This window comes from Lepisma saccharinum, chromosome 24, assembly GCF_977018435.1.
Source record: "Lepisma saccharinum chromosome 24, izLepSacc3.1, whole genome shotgun sequence".
NCBI lineage: Eukaryota > Metazoa > Arthropoda > Insecta > Zygentoma > Lepismatidae > Lepisma > Lepisma saccharinum.
The window spans coordinates 47392421-47410474 of record NC_139252.1 but is presented as its reverse complement, the minus strand read 5'-3'; the positions used below and the strand labels follow the sequence as shown (position 1 = coordinate 47410474).

Below are 18054 nucleotides of genomic sequence, written 5' to 3'. Positions count from 1 at the left end.
GCATAAGCAACTTTTCAAATCATAATTTCTGTGGTAAATAATACTTGAAGCTTTTAAGTGTGCTAATCAGTTTCTCCAAGCTTCGAAGTTACTTCCACAACCATTTCCAGTATTCTAAAGAACTTCCTAATACTCCTATATAATTACAAAAAATCTCATTCGGAACAACCTTACACATTTTTTTACTATCTATATGAGAGTGTAACATCTCCAAAATATTGATAAAACTAATAACTCAACAAACAGAATTTCTAAAACTATTGTATTGAGCTCCCAGACTGTAGATTATGGTCCAACTCAAGCCCCCTGAGATTTACCTCATTACTAACTTTATGAAGTAAGAAACAAAGTTTTTTACCACCTGGCAAGTTGCACTTTAAGTGTGGGGCAAGGACTGGTGCTATTTATTTTAATAATAATGCCATGATTTTGAGTATGGGCCAATAAAAACCCCATCGGTCCAAGTTCAATCACTTAATTCTGAGCTAATCATGGCACACATGCATTTTTACCATGGTTCAATTGCTATTTACGTCATAACAACATTCTTCATTGACTTAGTGATTACTTATGTACCGTGTGTTTTCTGGAGAATATTTTTTTTATGTTCCCTTTTATGCATATTTGCCTGTGCATAGTCATTTGCTTATCGGTGTCTTGGAATAGGATTGTTGCTGCAATTGTTAGTTTATATGGATCAGGTTTAGTCTCTTAGACCATCTAACCTAACAACAAAAGCATTTTGTGACATAATATTTTTTTGCACTTCATTCACATAAAGCAGATGGCAGCAGCAGTTCATATCCAAGACTACGATAAACACATGGCTGCTCCAAAAAAAAAAAAAAAAAAAAAAAATCATATAGGAGTATGCAGAAGGGAAAAAATGCTTATCCAGATAACACTCAGTAAGTATTCTCTAAGACACTGAAGTATGTATTAACAGACGTAAATAGATATCGAATCATGCAAAAAATGCCTGAGTATCATGATAATTCAAGATAAATTGGCATTACACTTTGTTTCATTCTTAAACAGACAGTGAGTCAGAATCTCATGCTGTTTTTTATTTCAAAAATTCCATTTTTAAAACCCTTGATGAAGAGAGTTGCTATGTTGCAAACTTACTATGTTGTTTGGCACATATAAATTTTATCATTAATTAATTCCCATTTCTACACATTACAAAGAATAAGGTACGTAACCTCTCCCTGGGTGTGAATTGATATTGGACTCACTACACTCAATTTAACCTTTACTACGTGAAGACCATTACATTATCCAAGTTCTTTTTGCCACCCCCTCCTCCCCTCCCAATAAATTTGGTTAGTATGCAATGGTATGAATGCTATTGTGCATCCCCAATGGCAAAGTGATAATGCCGTCAGCTTGTAATCTACGAGTCCCAGTTTCGATACCCAGAGGAGCAATACTAATTCGGATCCCATTTTAAACTATAGGTCCAATCCCAATTAGCCTATCTGTGCATAAAGTGGACTTAAAATAAAACGTCAGTGATACCATTTTCTGCGTCTTGAATCACAGAAATTACCCCTGGATTCCTCTAGGAAGAAGTTCGTATTTCACTAATTTTAATTGCAAGTTATATTAGAAGCAACAGAGCTTTTCATAAAGATCATCATATGAAATTAACCAGCTTAATTGACTAAAGTCTTGCAGGCTAACGAGGCTCTGGCACCTGAACTCGTGGAGCCTCTGTGGAATCGTGTTGCCCTTATGTGTGCTGAGTGAGCCTTTACAGCCTCACCTTTTAACTATGGTAGGGAGATTTTATCCTTAGAGACAGTATAGCTATTGGTAGTTGTCTGTGACACTATTAGTTTTAGCAATTTATTTAGAAAGTTTTGACAGACATATATCATTTATTTTATTAACATCGTAGTCTTTCATTTGGTTCCAGTTGAGGGCCTTTTCCCCACATTGCATGTGGGGATTGGCGTCTGGAAGGGGAGGGGGGCTGTGGAAACGAAAGTCAACCATAATTTATATATTTTTCACATATAATTGCATATACCACAATAATATGTGTTAATTATTGCATGAATACGATAAATTCAAATTTAAGCAATTTTTTTGGAGGGAACAACACTATTATTGGGGAAAATGTGCCTTGTTTGCCCCCCTGGAAAAAATCCTGCGGACGTCCATGATGCTGGCCACAAATAGCCTATTTGCTGATGTTCCATAATTTTAAAATCAATGATTCATAATTGACTAGGTAAATGTTTACTATCCTTCGGACACCTATAACTTCTGAGTTTCGTCAATTTTTGACATTTGTCCTTACCTATCTGCTTCGTGGATCATTTTTTAACGTGTATTCACGTTTTTTTTATCATTTTTTTTTAAAAAAAAATGTTTTTGTAACTGAATAACATACGTTTCCGCAAATGGTTTGTGGGGCAATGTGTCAATGGTTCATGGGGCTATGCGAGAATGGTGTGTGGGGCTATGCGAGAATGGTGTGTGGGGCTACGCATATTTTTTTCGAAACCAATTTTTAACTATTGTAACCTATTGTGACCCTACCTAACCTAACCTTACCGGAAATGGTTCGTGGGGCTATGTATGAATGGTTCGTGGGGCTATGCGTCAATGGTTGAATTTCCGCTATGAAACATTCCAACATCACACAAAACACCTTCCAGATGTTAGACAATACTACAGGAACTTATTACGGTAAGTAGTTTCTTCTGTAGAAATGAAAAAATCTGTCCGAAAGATAGTAAACTAGTACCATTGACTAAATTGCGTCCCTAAGATATATACAGTGCGTCCATTTCGATCTGCAGCCGAGAGATCGGAAGAAACGTGGCGGGCGGCGCTGACGGAGATGCCGACATTTGAGGCCTGTAATGCCCGCTTATTTTTGTGGACATCTTGCAAAACGACCACTAACCTGTGTTATAACACGCAAAAGTTCTTCTGTAATTCTTCCAAGTTCCACCCTTATATACACAAATAAATACGCTTTAGAAATTATATTAAGAGCCACAGATAATACTCTGTAAAACATTTTAATCATAGTTTTGACCAGTAACGTCCTGCTTAAGTTTATATCCTTGAAAGAGTTTTGTGTCGACGGGGATCGTTTGGAGGTTTCGAATGTGCAACACTGTATCAAGATTACGCTGCAGACGAACCGTTAAAAGCTAATGGTGTTCGTGAGCTTCCTTGCAATCCGAAATCTCCTAGCTCAAGTTTTTTGTTTCTTCGCGACTACAGAGCTGTGAATATAGTGGCAGGCAGATGTAAACCAAGAGCGTGTTAATTTCGTACTGTGCGTAAGAGTGTTATTCTTGGTTACTTGCCGTTACTTGTTTGTGTTATTGCAGTGTGTATGTGTGTTGTGTCAGTCAGACGATTGGAATGCCAGCCGCAAGGTTCACGTTAGAACAAAGAATTTTTATGTATGACACTTACGTGAAAACAGACTCGTGTCGAGACGTGTGTAGGCAATTTGTACAGAAATTCCCAGGCGTTTCACCTCCACATAGAGATACGGTTAGACGTCTTGTCCTTAAATTACGAGAAACTGGATCGTTAAATTTTAAAACACCTAAGCAAAAACGACGGATTCTAACCGAAGCAAAACTCGATGAAATTGGTGCAGCGTTAGAACGTTCTCCAAACAAACCTCTACGCCGTGTTTCACAGGAGATGGGCGTGTCAAAATCATCAGCACATACAGCCACTAAGCTACTAAAATTAAAACCGTACAGAGTTTCTATAGTGCAAGAATTACGGCCCCCTGACAACGTAAGTAGAGTAAATTTCTGTAATTGGGTTTTGCAGAATATTGTAGATGGTATTGTTGATCCACAGTTAATAATTTTTTTCGGATGAGGCATGGTTTCACTTGCGTGGTCATGTTTGTTCACAGAACAATAGATACTGGAGCACTGAAAATCCCCGAATAATACACGAAGTTCCGTTACACGATTCAAAAATTGGTGTGTGGTGTGCTGTAAGTGCCAAAAGAATAATAGGGCCTATATTTTTTGAAGACACAATAAATTCAGAGAGGTACCGCACACAAATACTCGCGCCGTTTTTTCAGTTGTTATCAGATAATGAGAGACAATATGGGTATTTTCAACAAGATTCGGCCACAGCCCATACCGCCGCTGATTCTTTGGATGCTATAAGGGAGGTGTTTGATGACAGAATAATTTCAAGAGGTTTATGGCCTTCATGTTCGCCAGATCTTACCGTATGTGACTATTATTTGTGGGGAACCTTGAAAAATAGAGTCTACCGAAATAACCCTCATAGCATCTACGAACTAAAAGACAATATAAGGGCAGAACTAGGAAGAATTACGGAAGAAGAACTTTTGCGTGTGAATCAAAATTTCATCAAACGATGCCAGGAATGTGTGAATGTAGGTGGACATCACTTTGAACAACTCTTATAACACAGGTTAGTGCTAGTTTTGCAATATTTATATAAATGTCTGCATATGTCCATAAAAATATGCGGGCATTACAGGCCGCAAATGTCGGCACCTCCATCAGCGCCGCCTGCCACGTTTCTCCCGATCTCTCGGCTGCAGATCGAAATGGACGCACGGTATATATATATTTGCAAAGAGAGAAAAACCCTTAGTAATTGTTCGTTGTTTGTCAGATACTCTCAAGAGCGAAACCTGCAGCTGGCCCCAGCCATGCCGCTACAACAAGTCAGATGTCGCAAGGGCGGCGCCAGTTGCCAAAGTTGGAAGACTTCTTAACAAACAGAGATTACACAGGAGCATTGACTGTGTTAGAGGTAAGTGGAAGCATTGTTTTTAGAAAGAAAGAGAACAAGGAATTTTTGAATGCTTAGTGTTTATTTGATTATTAGTCACTTCCTTATATAGGGAACCATAGTGATACCACATATTGCTTTCACCTGTGATAATAATCAGTTGACAATTTTTTTTTCATGTTTAAAACGTACAAGACAGGATTTACTACATTTTATTGGTAGTCCAAATTTATTTCCATACATAATTTTATTGCTGTGGAAGTAGAATAAAGTTAATTGATTTGTGTGGTATAATTAGAACATTTTTAAAATATGTTTTCATTTCTGAAAGTAGTATGTGTACAAATATTTGTATTGTTCTGTTTGTTTTCCATTACGAGACACACAGTAACAGTGCACCCTCCCTCAATGGAAGCTTACTATCACACTGATTGATCATAACTGTGTGTGCTTATCTAGGTAACAGTTTCATACATCGGAGACACATTTCTTCAATTTTGCACAAGAAACTACTTACGGAAATGAGTTTCTCCAAGGTTTACAACGTTCGTCGAGGTATTTTCTTTCATCGTGGAATATATTTGACCGGGAAATCATGTATTTTTCAAAAGTAATATCTCACTGACGCACAATTGCCATTTGCTTGCCCTACGACAACCGGATGCTGCGTACGTTTGATGACGTAAGCCCCTGTCAGTGTTTCAACCCCTCTTTTTTTTTTATTTTTTACTATGCTTGCCTAACGTAACCAAACCTAACCTAACCTTATCGGAAATGGTTCGTGGGACTATCCGTCATCTACCCGTGCGTAATGTATAATTTCCACCGGTGACGAACACGATAGTAGGTATTTTTTGGTGAAGAAGGTTGAAAAACTTCATAGCCACAACGTGAGTCAAGATGTGCCCGCCATGTTGTGTGTTCCAGAAGCGAAGAAAGGAATAAATAAAAAGCACTCAGAATGTGAAAAATGGTGTTTGTTTTCGTGTAAAAAGCATAATGGCACCTTGAACTATGTTCCGCAATACACAATTGGTAAGTGCGAACCATGCGAAACACAAAATATCCGATTTTAATGTGTCTCCAATCTATGAAACCCTTACCTATGCAGGATAAATGTTATTTATGTCAGATTAGAAGCTCTGTATATTTTACCACAATTTTAGTTAAGAAAAAAGTACACAGGGTAGTCAAGTAAAATATAGTGTACATGTAGACCTATACTTTCATTTTTTGACATTTTCAAATTTTTGTGAAGTTTTGACCTCCGTGCCTGAAACTTACAGAAGTAAGTAATGTTACTGTGCTATTACTGCATGCGTGTTCTTGTTGAAATTATGTACAATTGCATTATCGGTGTTATTCTTGCCTGTCATGATGCTGAACAAGTTTATTACAGCAAGTGCATTTTGGAAAGCCTCAGCTGCTCTTGAGCCTTCAGAATCAGTACTAATGGTGCTATTTGAGGAAGGGTATAATACAGGGCACATTCAGCTGATAACAGCCACTAAAATTTATTGCTAAGAGGTCTAAACCACATATGCATTATTAGAAGTAAGCGGAATTGTTTGGTTAGGAGTACCAGTGCAATTAGTGTTAGCGATTGTTAGCAGCTCGATGTGCCTCTCACCAGACCCTGTAAAGATTCTCTGGTGTCAGTTGCTGACCTTCCCTCTTTGGTATTTATTGGATATCGGTATATGACAGTTAACATGTTGCTATTAAAGATAGCTACTGAAATCGTGTAACTTCTATTCTAACATTAACATTTATTGTGTGTTAGGCCTAATATCAAACTTAGCTTTACTGTTTTGCTTAACATAACTTTTGTGATGGCAATATGCTATGATTCCAGTTCGACAGAAACAGTGGAAAAGGATCTGCAGAGCTGGAGATGTGGATCGGCTACTGTTCTTTCCACTTGGGAGACTACAAACGGTCAATGTTTGTATATGAGAACATAACGCATGTGAAGAATCCTCCGCCGGATGTGCACGCGGATTTGGCATGCTGCTACTTTTATCTTGGGATGTATCCAGAAGCCGATAGGGTGAGTAGTGGGAACGTAAATTGGTTCATACCATTGACCTGGTGTGATTATATATATATATATATATATATATATATATATATATATATATATATATATATATCCACGCTAGAGGTGCCATAAAAAGCCTTCATTATCTGATGAATGTCAATTGGGGGACACATTTTCTTCAGTTAGAAACTCTTGTCACCACATGCAGTTTTAGGTGCACCGACATAGTATGGTTACATGCTGCCATTTTCCTCGCTTGAGAGCATATGTATGTATTACTTAATGAAAATTCTCATTAATACTGTAACTCGATCCGACGATCCTTTAGTCTGAACACTTCCATCACGTCGTCGTAGAATCGGGAGTTTCTGGTCAATGTCTTTAGCAGCTCCTTTTTAATGGATATCAGTCCCAAGTCAGATTTCCTTGCCTGAGTCTGTGTGCTGCGTTGAAATGTGTGAATCCTCTTCAGTGCAAAAAACTATTTTTCCACCGAAGAGCTTGAGTCAGGAACAGTGAGGAAGAAATCTGTTAGTTTGTACACTTGTTCAACAGCTTCATTCAAATGGGTAGTACACAGGTACTCATGAAGTTCAAACACACTCTTTAATTGATATTCGGCTTCAGAATAAATTACCTGTAGCTCAACTTTCAACTGGTAGCAATTGACAAATTTCGCATACAGCTTAGTTAAGCACACAAACTCTTCTTCTGGAAAGTCCATGTCATAGCTATTTTTATTCTTATTATTCTTTTTCTTTCACTAAAATGCCATTTGTAGGAAATTCGTAAGATACAATTTGCAAATGGAAATGCATTTGAGAATATTACTCATTATCATGGTTACGATATTTGCGCACATTTTGGAAAGCATATCAAGCAACTTTATCAAAGAAAAAGGTCAAAAAAAATCTGTAAATCATAACGCTAAGTATTACGTGCATCCTTTTAACATTATGGGCAACTGGGATGCATGCACCTAACTTTGCAGGCGCTGCCGGATCTAGAATTGCCAGACATTCCTCTTTTATCTTTAACTTCACTGCTTCTAATGAAGGTAATATCCAACATTAAACCATCTCTTTGTGAACTCAATAGTTAGTTTACACATTTAAAATGACACCCGTTTTGTTAGCTACACCTCCTGTCAAGCATTGTTGAAACAACACGGGAGTCGATTTTCTTGGTTCCCTTCCGTCCGTGCAAACGGGCGCAGTGGGGACAGAAATCTCGCCAGATAACTCCTACTCGTTATGCGCCTTACAGTGCGTGAGAATCGGGGTGCCCTGTCATTGGTTGAGAAGATACTACATAAGCAAACACACCCGCCATGGGCGAGTCCAAATCATTTTTTTCATTCACCTTCACGTAAGTCCTCTCAAGAAGCCTTACAGAGAAACAACTCGAATCAAAACAAGTCCTCAATTGTTTCGTTAAAAGTTCTACTTGCAGTCTGATATTTCTGTGTGTGTTCAAGCAATAAATATGGGAATGAAATACATTTTCTTCAATAATTTCAGCTTGTAAGGTGGACTTTCAAGCCTTACGTGGACACTACGCCGCTGTGTCCACATGATAATTTGTGTAAGAAGTGCAGCGGAGCCTCGATTTTACGTTTTTTAGGGGACACAACTTAAAAAACTTAAATTGCAGGTAAATGTAAAATCCAATAACGTAAAATCGGAGCTCCACTGTATGTCCGTAATTTTATTGTCTGACAGGAAGCATAAGTGTTACTGCCAACACTGGAATTATGTTGCTAGATTGCATAGTTTTGGTGGGTTTGTAACATTGAAATGAGCCCTTTTGAGAGAAACTGTTGTCAATAAATGTCATTCAGATTGATGTTCTCTATGTCCAGCAACTGCAAGTGCTGACATGCAACGTTCAGGACAACCTGGGCCTGCGCAATATTTTTTCGTTTTCTCTATCCTGATACAGATCTCTATGTTGTTCAAAATCCATACTTAAAACGTTAGCATATATCGTGACCTTCCAATTGTATATTTTAAAATTTATTGCCTGACCCACATCATTGTGGAGAAAAAATGGTTGCCATGGCTTTTGCTGCAACCCTCGTATATAAACGAAATATCATAGGGTCGTTTAGAGGGTGCTTTTACCTGCTTCCTCTCTCACATTTGGAATAGACCTTTCCAGCTAGTTCTGTCTACACTGGCTGGACTGTACCTCGTAAGGGACAGAGGGCATCCCCAGTGACATAGTGGTAATGCCATCACCTTGTAATCAAACAGTCTCAGTAAAAATACATAATGGTTCGTACCCCACTTCATCTGTAGGTCCAGTCCTGATTAGCCTGTCTGTGCATAAGATGGACTTGAAACAAAACCCAAACTAATAAGGGAAGAAAATACAAAAGTTGAAAAGAAAATAAATGATAATGAATCACACAGGTTCGTCATAGCATAAGAACATAGTGTCTGCTTAGATAATATAAATCAAATGGATGATCACGAATTACTGAAATTAACCCAAAACTATGCTTTGCTCATTCGATGTTCTAATTTTGGACCATGAAAGTTGACTACCATGAATATTATCTTCAGAAATAAATGCTAAATAACAAGAATACGAGTTGCATCAATCTTGCAAATGAGAATGCTATTTTAGCCTTTAGCGATATATCAACCAGCTGCACACAACAGCAATTAATGCATGGGGGCATGCCATTTTTTTCAAAAATTCAATTTTCTTCATCCTTTAACACTAATTATTGTGAGGCACAATGTATAAATTTTATCTCCGATAAAAGCCCTGTCTAAGAAAAAAAGCAAAACCAATTTCGTCTCTCTACGACAATTAGTTCTCGAGGAACAATTTTTTTTGTACTTCGCGGCAAGTTTAAAAAGGCACTGGCTTCAACGAGAATACAGGTTCACAAGGCTCCGCCATATAAAGGTTAAAGATTTTTACTCACTTCACTGTCATTACAATACCATACAGTACTGGGTAAATTAAATATTGATGGCAATAATTACAAGCAAAATTTCATGTTTTAGGTTTTGTTATACATTAACTACAGACAGCGGCATCTTGCTCTACATGCAGTTTGTTTGACCCTTATCAGGGCAATGATTGAGTGTAACAGGTTCTCAATGTACACAGGATTAGTCGTTTTTTCTGTAAGCTATGCACCCTCAATTTCTGCCACTTTTTTAGTAAAAGAAAATGTACCGAGGCTACTCGAGCCAATACATATTTTGCACTTTTTGGTGTGATTTCACCATGGAATTCCAGGCACTGGAAAAGGCTCCGAAGGGTCGCCTGAAGACAAGGCTCCTGTTCCACTTGGCTCACAAATTCAACGACGAGAAGAAACTAATGGAGCATCACCAGCAGCTGGAGGACGTGATAGAGGATCAGCTGTCTCTCGCATCCATCCACTACCTGCGCTCACATTACCAGGAAGCCATCGACATCTACAAGAGAATTTTGCTAGATAACAGGTAAATTATGAAACTCTTATTATGTTCTCTGTTGGTAGTCCTATGTTAGGACCTAAGCCTTACATGTTGAGTCTGTTTTTCATGTAAAATTTGGAAATGTATACTTCTCTGGCTAAAAATTAATATCCTCGAAATGGAATGGTGCCTTATTTTGTTCAGCGTAGGTGAGACTATGAGGTATGCTCACACAAAACACCCTATGTTTGAATATTTAGACGAAAACTGAACTTTCTTCCCTGCCCCTTGGAGATGTTCCCAAAGTTTTAGGGCTGCGGTATTGTGCACTCTTTTACAAAGAATTGAACATTTATTTCACTTTCTGGAGGGAAAATAATTGGAAAAAGAACATGTCTCTTATGCAACAATTGTCGTAATATATAAAATACTAAGAACAGTTGATTGATTGATTTGGTTTATTTCACTTTGCTAATTTACCAGTTTTGGCTAATCGCGAAGATGAAATGAGTGATGTGATAAAATTGATGAGAGGGCACTCACAAAGAATGCTCAGTCCCGGATTCTTACCCATGACCCCTGGCACCATAGTGCGATGTGATAACTACTCTGCCACGAAGGCTGGCGAGAATAGATGAGGCATGAATCATGCTTGGTTTTGGTCATACATCATTCATAAGGGACCCATATGCTTCAGTAATTACAAAAAAATATATATATATTTAATCTCTCCATGGTGTTAAAAGGTTTTTCAGACAAGTTTTTAATTTTGAAAAGGTTTGCAGGTTTTTTAATGCCAAACTGATTTTCTCTAATCACACACTAAGTAAAACCGGTGTTACAAGCTTCCATGACATCTATAGTGAAAACCATTAAGAATTATATAATCATGAATGAAGTGTTAAGAGGAACCGGACAGCCTTTATACCCATTTACTCTTTTATCCTCTTTCTCAGATGTTGCATGAAACATCACCTGCTCCTAAGTAAATGTTTTCGACATAGATTGTCTTTGATGAATATGTGAAAAAAGACCACTCTTCTGACTTTAACAGTGGGATCCAAATTGTCCATCACCATGTTCGTGCACTTTATTTTGCCAATAAGAGCTTCAAGAATTAAAAGAAAACTCAAAACAAGCTGTTGACAACTTCTGCACCAGCATACATAAAAATCCATCGCTTAAAAACACAGGATGAAAGAGAAAAAATAATGAAAATAGTCATGGACAATTTGCATGGTAATACTCATGGATCCCACTGTACTTGCATCCCAATACTATCATCAAACCCCCAACATCATTTCAGCATGAGGAACAACCAGAACAAGAGAAAAGGTGTGCAAGATTTTTTTTGCCTTCATGGAGTTCTTTAAACCCTTCTGCAATACGTTCCAATCCTACAGCCTAGAGCACAGAATTTCTACCTTCCTTTCCACAACTCCCGAGTTCCATACGAGATCACTTAATTCACTTTGACTTATTAAGTGTGATGTATCTACGTCTCGTGCACTGTTTTGTTCAATTTTCATGTGTTCGATATCATTTTTGAACAGCATGGCTTTTTGGGTATGGGGAGTTCTGCAAAATGTTGGAGGGGATGATGGTGGGTCACGATAAATGATAGCCTGCTTCGAAATAGATGCATGTCTAGAAACATCTGTGAAGCAGAAGTGTGCAGCAAACTCGCGAACTAAAGTGCAAGTCATTTCTTTTCTCCTCTCCCTTACCCTTCTCTTATGCCTGTGACCCTGCAACTACAGTCGCAGGCATTCTTATTTTGGTCAAGCTGTAGCAGACTGAAACATGGTCCCTTGGAACATGTCAAATCATAGGGATAGCAAATGGCATTGCTATTACATGTAGCCATGTCATAGTAACTGAACAAAACAAACAACGTATTTGTGGCGACAAGGTTTTATCTTGGAGCCAATTTTACATCCAAAATAAAGGTTGTATTCCTTACAGTAGGAGTAATATTTCTCCTCTGTGTTATTAACGTAAACTGTCCACAAATCTAACAAAATATGTCACTATTGTTCACACAGTGTATAGACATTATGTACAAAAACAATAGGCTACGTGAGTGTTACGTGAGTCTTGCTAACATTACTTTACGTTTTCTGTACACAAGTAGAGTCCCAGTGTTTCCTACACAAATAGTACAAAATGTTCTAATTTTTCGGAAACTGTGTGTGACGTATGCAAGTGTCAGTCATATATGTTTCTAGTACGTGCCCACCTTTCACAAGGACCACACAAAACCCAGGAAGCAAAACCTTCGTTGCGCTGTGTAGTCAGTTCAGTTGTAGGAGGTTTCATATTGTAGAGTGCATAGGATCCTATTTTAACGCCACTGAATATTAGTCTTACAGACTCATGCCAGGATCTACCTTCTGTGAGGGTTTTCAAGTCGTTCGACAAGCAGAGTGACGTATCTTTCCTCAGTTTTCTTTTGAGGTCCAGGTATGGGTTTGTAGGGAAGGACAAGTGGTGTAGTAGTTCATTCTTAACTGAAGTATTTGGAAATTAGTAGCAGAATCTTGTAGGCATATGCATTTGAAATATTAATTACAGTGCTAGAAATAGCTGATGGAAATACCCATGCCTTACCTCACATTCGTTCCATATACTAACAGGGAAGGCTTTTATTCCATAAATATTTTCAATAGAATCATATATATACAGGGTGATTCAGTAATAGCGTGCAAAAACTAAACTGGAAATAGGTGATGCATAACTGATCAGTTGGAGATAGGGAATCTAGGTTTGGAGAAGCCAGAGTAACTAGATTTGGGCTGTGACAAGTATGGACAGGTACTGACACTGCTGACGTACAGTGAGTAGCAAGATTTATTGACATTGATTTGGAAAGTAGTGTCATAGATTGACGAACCAATGTTAACAAGGTACAATTAGGTACCTTAAGACAGGTTTTCAAAATAACGTCCACTAACCTCAATGCAAGCAAGAAAGCACAGTACGAAATTCTGCCACACTGTTTCAAATATCCCTGTTATGTTACAAATCACATCATAGACAGCGAAAATCCAAGCAAATTATTCCATGTCCACATCCACTGGCATCTCGTAAATAAGTTATTTGAGATATTGCCAGACAAAAAAAAAACGATTGATTCAGATCAGGTGACCTCGCAGGCCAGAGAATAGGGCCCCTCCGTCCAATTCAGTGAGCAGGAAAGGAACATCCAGATGGTTGCAAACATCCACGCTGAAGTAAGGCAGTGCTCCACATCTAAATATGCTGCCTTATATTCCCTATGTCCAATTGTTCAGGGTTGTACTGACAGAGGCCGATACAAGACTGGAAAGAGTGAATATCACTCTCTATCTCCATCAAAGAATTCCAAGTTCTGTTCCCAGAATTCTGTTTTACTTTCATCTGTTTGTGGTTTATAATTCACCAGCTTTATTAATTATATATGAAAAGCTTCCTGTAGTATAATTAAGGGAAAATTCACCCCCAAAGTGACAAAGGGCAGGATACAGGTGACAGGTGATATTTCTCCACACATACACACACACACATTAACTAGCAATTTCTCCCTCCTTACAGGAAAAGGGGTACGCAAGTGATGACATATCTCTTGAATGTCGGACAACGTGTCATACTTTGGTGCAGGGGTACCCATCCCCCCTCCAAAGGCCAATGGTGCATCCCCCAAAATTCATGTCATGCATCCTCCCAAAACCATATTGTAATCCCCACAAAGCATTTATTTATGACAGCGTGTCTACCGAAAGTAACTTTTTCCTTAGCATTACTGAACACTAAACTGAGAATCATAGAACTTAAGACCTTCTGTAAACAAAAGCACGTGTACCCTAACAGTGTTGCAAACTTTTTTTTAAAAAATAATCCACCTAGCCTACAAGGTGTAAAAACATCCCATTTGTCAACAGATGCGGAATAAGCAGTGTATCACTGAGGACCTGTTGAAAGTTATTGAATGTATGTAAAAAAAAATAATAAAAAAAATGTACATTTTGCCTGGTGGCCGACTTTCAGACTCATCACCGAAGTTCCCTGGCTCGAATCCCGGCATGGGTGTTATTTGTGAGTGTCCCTTTATCAATTTCATCTGACGATCAATCATTCTCATCGTCGGGATTAGCCAAAAGTGGAAGAAAAGCAACTCTAAATTTTAAAAAATCAAATACAAAATTTACATCTTATCCCCCAGGAGTAAGACGGTTCCGTACCAAAGGATTAATTTTCTCTCATATTTTAATAAAAAAAAACCTTGCTAGAAGAATGTGGCACATTGAGATAAATTACGTTTTGAAACCGGGGTTTCTTCATTAAATTTATTTGATGTTTGAAAGTGTTATCATTTATTATTATAGATAATGAAAGTGAGTTAATACATATGATTTGATTGACTAAATTAATAATTTTTAATTAGATAAAAATAATGTAAATAACTAATTTGGTTTGATTCATTTGCTTTATTTTACTTACCCTCTTGTGCAACTTATGGAAAATTTGCGAAGATGGGGATGAAATCGATGAATGGACATTCACAAACATTCATGCCCAGGCCACGATTCGAACCCGGGACCCCTGGCGTCGTAGCCCGATGTGCTAACCACTCCGTCACGAGGGGTAACTAATTTGGAATTCAAATATCACCTATCCGTCATCATCTCGTAACTAATGACAAATGTGCGTGTCACAACGTGGTCGATCTACACCTCAATGTCACAGATTCCAGTATCCTCCAGAGTGTACTTCAACATCTCTTAAAGTTACTTTATCCAAAAACACACTCATATGTCCTTTTCATCCCGTTCAAAAATGCTGGATTATGCAGCAAAGACACAAAGGCGAACTAAAACTGCAACTTAGAGAAGCATAAAAGTGGGGAAAGAAGACTGTAGAATATAGAAATATTTTGAGGCAGTCACATTTTATTGTACGCTACATATAATATAAAATGCATATTTGCGGGTGAATTTTTAATTATTGTCACATTTTTCATCTCTCTTGTTTAGAGGTGTTCATTTTAAATCAACATCCCTCGCCCTACGGCCTTCACCCGCAAAAGTATTCCGGAGTGTGAGGATGCCACCATGCGGATGGTGAACACCTCTGAATTATAGATCGAATCCTGCGTTCCACCCCCTCAACCTCCAGGAGGATCGTCACTGACAATGTGAAATCACACTATCGTATGCCGACATTCGACATACCACTTCCGTTTCTGTACTTGACTTAGTGAGAAGTATTGAGGTTGGCAACAGCCTAATAACGGATTTCTTCCGCATCATGTAGTCCGTTCTATGAAAGTATGCTAATGGAAGAAAAACGTGTAAATTACATTGGATCATAAATTTTAAAATATATTTTCATTAAAGGTTTCTGTTTATAGTAATAATAAGTGATTATTGTATAAATTACAATCGATCACGTGAACAGCAAGAAAATAGCGCCAGTTTAGAACATGGCGACTTCCATGCGTGCAGGAAGGTCTCCCGTGTTTTCAGAGTAGTCTTTCGGAAATACAGCAGTTTGAAAAGTGGCAAGAAGCAGGTTGTTCTTAACGTTTATGTGACATTGTGTCGTTGCTATCATGAGCAAGCAGTGAAGTTGGTGTCCAAGTGTAATTGTGTGTCTGCGTCTTTGTGTTTTCGGTGTGGTGAAAGAAAGGAAAACGACCGGTCAAGTTGTGAGTCCCGCGAAAAAAACACTTTGCTCGTATAAACAAGTACACCGATTTTGAGATAAGCGCAATACAAAGCGAGGTGCTTTCGTATTCTTTCAATCAAAGAGCCGTCCTGTCCATTGTGGAGAAGATGTTGATAGTGATGATTGATGACGATCTCCCCAATTTTTGCAATCGACGTTAAATTTCTCCTTATGCCACGTTGAGTTCCTTTTTGGGAAGCAAATTTGACAGACCGTACTGTGACAGGATGATGTCTAGCGCCGAAAATGCCTCAAGTTAAAAAAGGAACTGCTGAATCAAGGTAAGAAAATACATTACTTGCATGAGACGTGCCTAAATAATGTGCTTATTATCGCCTTCTTGTGCACGAGGAGAAACCGAGAGAATGATAAACAATCTCTTTTTATTCCCCGGCTTATCTTTGTTTAGCTTCTGCTAAAACTGGCGGTATATTTGTTGCACAAAGGAGAAAACAATACTCTACATGTCAACAATGTTGGGCAATAAAGGCTTGAATTTACTGAAACGAATCTCTCTCTCTCTTGTATAACTTTGGCGCTGTCATACTGAGAGAGGAGGGGGGAAGGGGGATCTGTTAACCCAGTTTCAGATAAATGGGACTTTTGACGTAGAAAAATATGTTCATTCTTGAACAAGAACACGTATTTAATCACTTGTAGAAAATTTATTATACTTCAATGTGTAGATTATCAGTTAAAATAAGAATATTTTTTTCCATGTTACGTAAAATTAAAGGTTGCGAGTGAGCAGCATATGATGGCCGCATCATTCCCGAACAGCTGGCGCGGAGTGATACGTTATTCGAAGTGAGGCGGTTGTTTACAGAGGGTCGGAAGGTTCGTGATTCTTACTGTAGCTATACTTGATCATGGATATTCCCCCCCCCCCCTTTTCGATAATACCCTTAAATACTTTCTATTCTTCATCTAATGGCTAATGGATTAAATATGTTGTATTTAAAGTGTAAAATTTTTACATATATTTTGGAAGAATATATACATTTTGAATTTTATATTATTTGAAGGGAAAAAATCCCCCCAAAAATCTCGATGGCACAGCCTGCGCCATAAACCCCCTCTATGGGCACCCCTGCTTTGGTGTGAAATCACCTTTAGGGAACTTTCAGACTGAAGAGACATGTGCTGCTCAGTAATATTTGCAACCTTTCGAACAGAAGCAAGGTAACAAGCTGCATGTATTGCTTGTCGCTTGCACGGACTGGGCCATTTTCTCAATGGCATGCACGTGGTCTGTTGTTCGCCATATATTGCAGATGCTTGCCTATTGAGTGAAGAGGGCCATGTCCCTTGTCACCTCGGTGTGAACCTCTGTTGTCACCTGTTGCTCCAGTCTGAAATCTCCCTAAGATGTAGCTGCTAGTTCAATATGACTTTTTTATGCTCCTTTTTTATCTTTTGTTATTTTTTTAAATTCGCTTTCAGGGAATACTTGGCTCTGAACGTGTATGTTTCGCTGTGCTACTATAAATTGGACTACTATGATGTCTCGCAGGAGGTTCTGGCGGTGTACCTGCAGCATTTTCCAGACTCTGCGATTGCCATCAACCTCAAGGCTTGCAACCACTTTCGTCTCTACAATGGGAAGGCAGCAGAACAAGAGCTGAAATCTCTCATGGTAGCAGATAAATCTTTCTTTCAATATTCTTGTTACTAAGGCAATATTGGAACTGATTTCATGCTGATGCTGGTGTATTCATATTGGCTGATAACTTTGGTACCGATAGGCATTTATTCACCTATACCAACCCAGTGGCATATACTGGGTTAAAAACCTGGGCTATCGCATAGCATCATAGTGTTTGAATGGACAAAAAATTGCTGGTGGGGGTGTTTTTGTTTTTTTAACTCATGTGGGGTGGTGGGCTGAAGTGATGGGACTGTGATTAAAAATATATACCTCATAAATTAAAACATGGAAATGTACACTGTCAGTAAGGAAAGGCTTTCAAGAATTTCATTCTTATTTGCATAAATAAGAGACCCATATTGTGAAATATTATGTAGGCCTATGTATGAGAATAAAAATGAAATTTCAACCTACCTATTTTCACGATTTTAAGTTCAGGTACTCCTTGTTGGCACGGTGGTAACGTT

General features: G+C 38.3%; 1 protein-coding gene across 3 annotated transcripts in view; it reads left to right on the top strand.

Annotated features, from left to right (window-relative positions):
- Positions 1 to 18054, top strand: part of Ttc26 (tetratricopeptide repeat domain 26) — a 50071-nt gene that overhangs the window by 6891 nt on the left and 25126 nt on the right. Inside the window, exons 1-6 of one of the 3 annotated variants that reach the window (XM_083110984.1) lie at positions 859 to 908; positions 4651 to 4791; positions 6626 to 6820; positions 10070 to 10278; positions 12598 to 12696; positions 17383 to 17575. In XM_083110984.1, the coding sequence (XP_082967110.1) occupies positions 4708 to 4791; positions 6626 to 6820; positions 10070 to 10278; positions 12598 to 12696; positions 17383 to 17575 (780 nt within the window). In that variant the 5' untranslated portion in view covers positions 859 to 908; positions 4651 to 4707. Of the gene's footprint in view, positions 1 to 858; positions 909 to 4650; positions 4792 to 6625; positions 6821 to 10069; positions 10279 to 12597; positions 12697 to 17382; positions 17576 to 18054 lie in introns of those variants that run through there. The other 2 variants (XM_083110983.1, XM_083110985.1) reach the window with 2 other exon arrangements.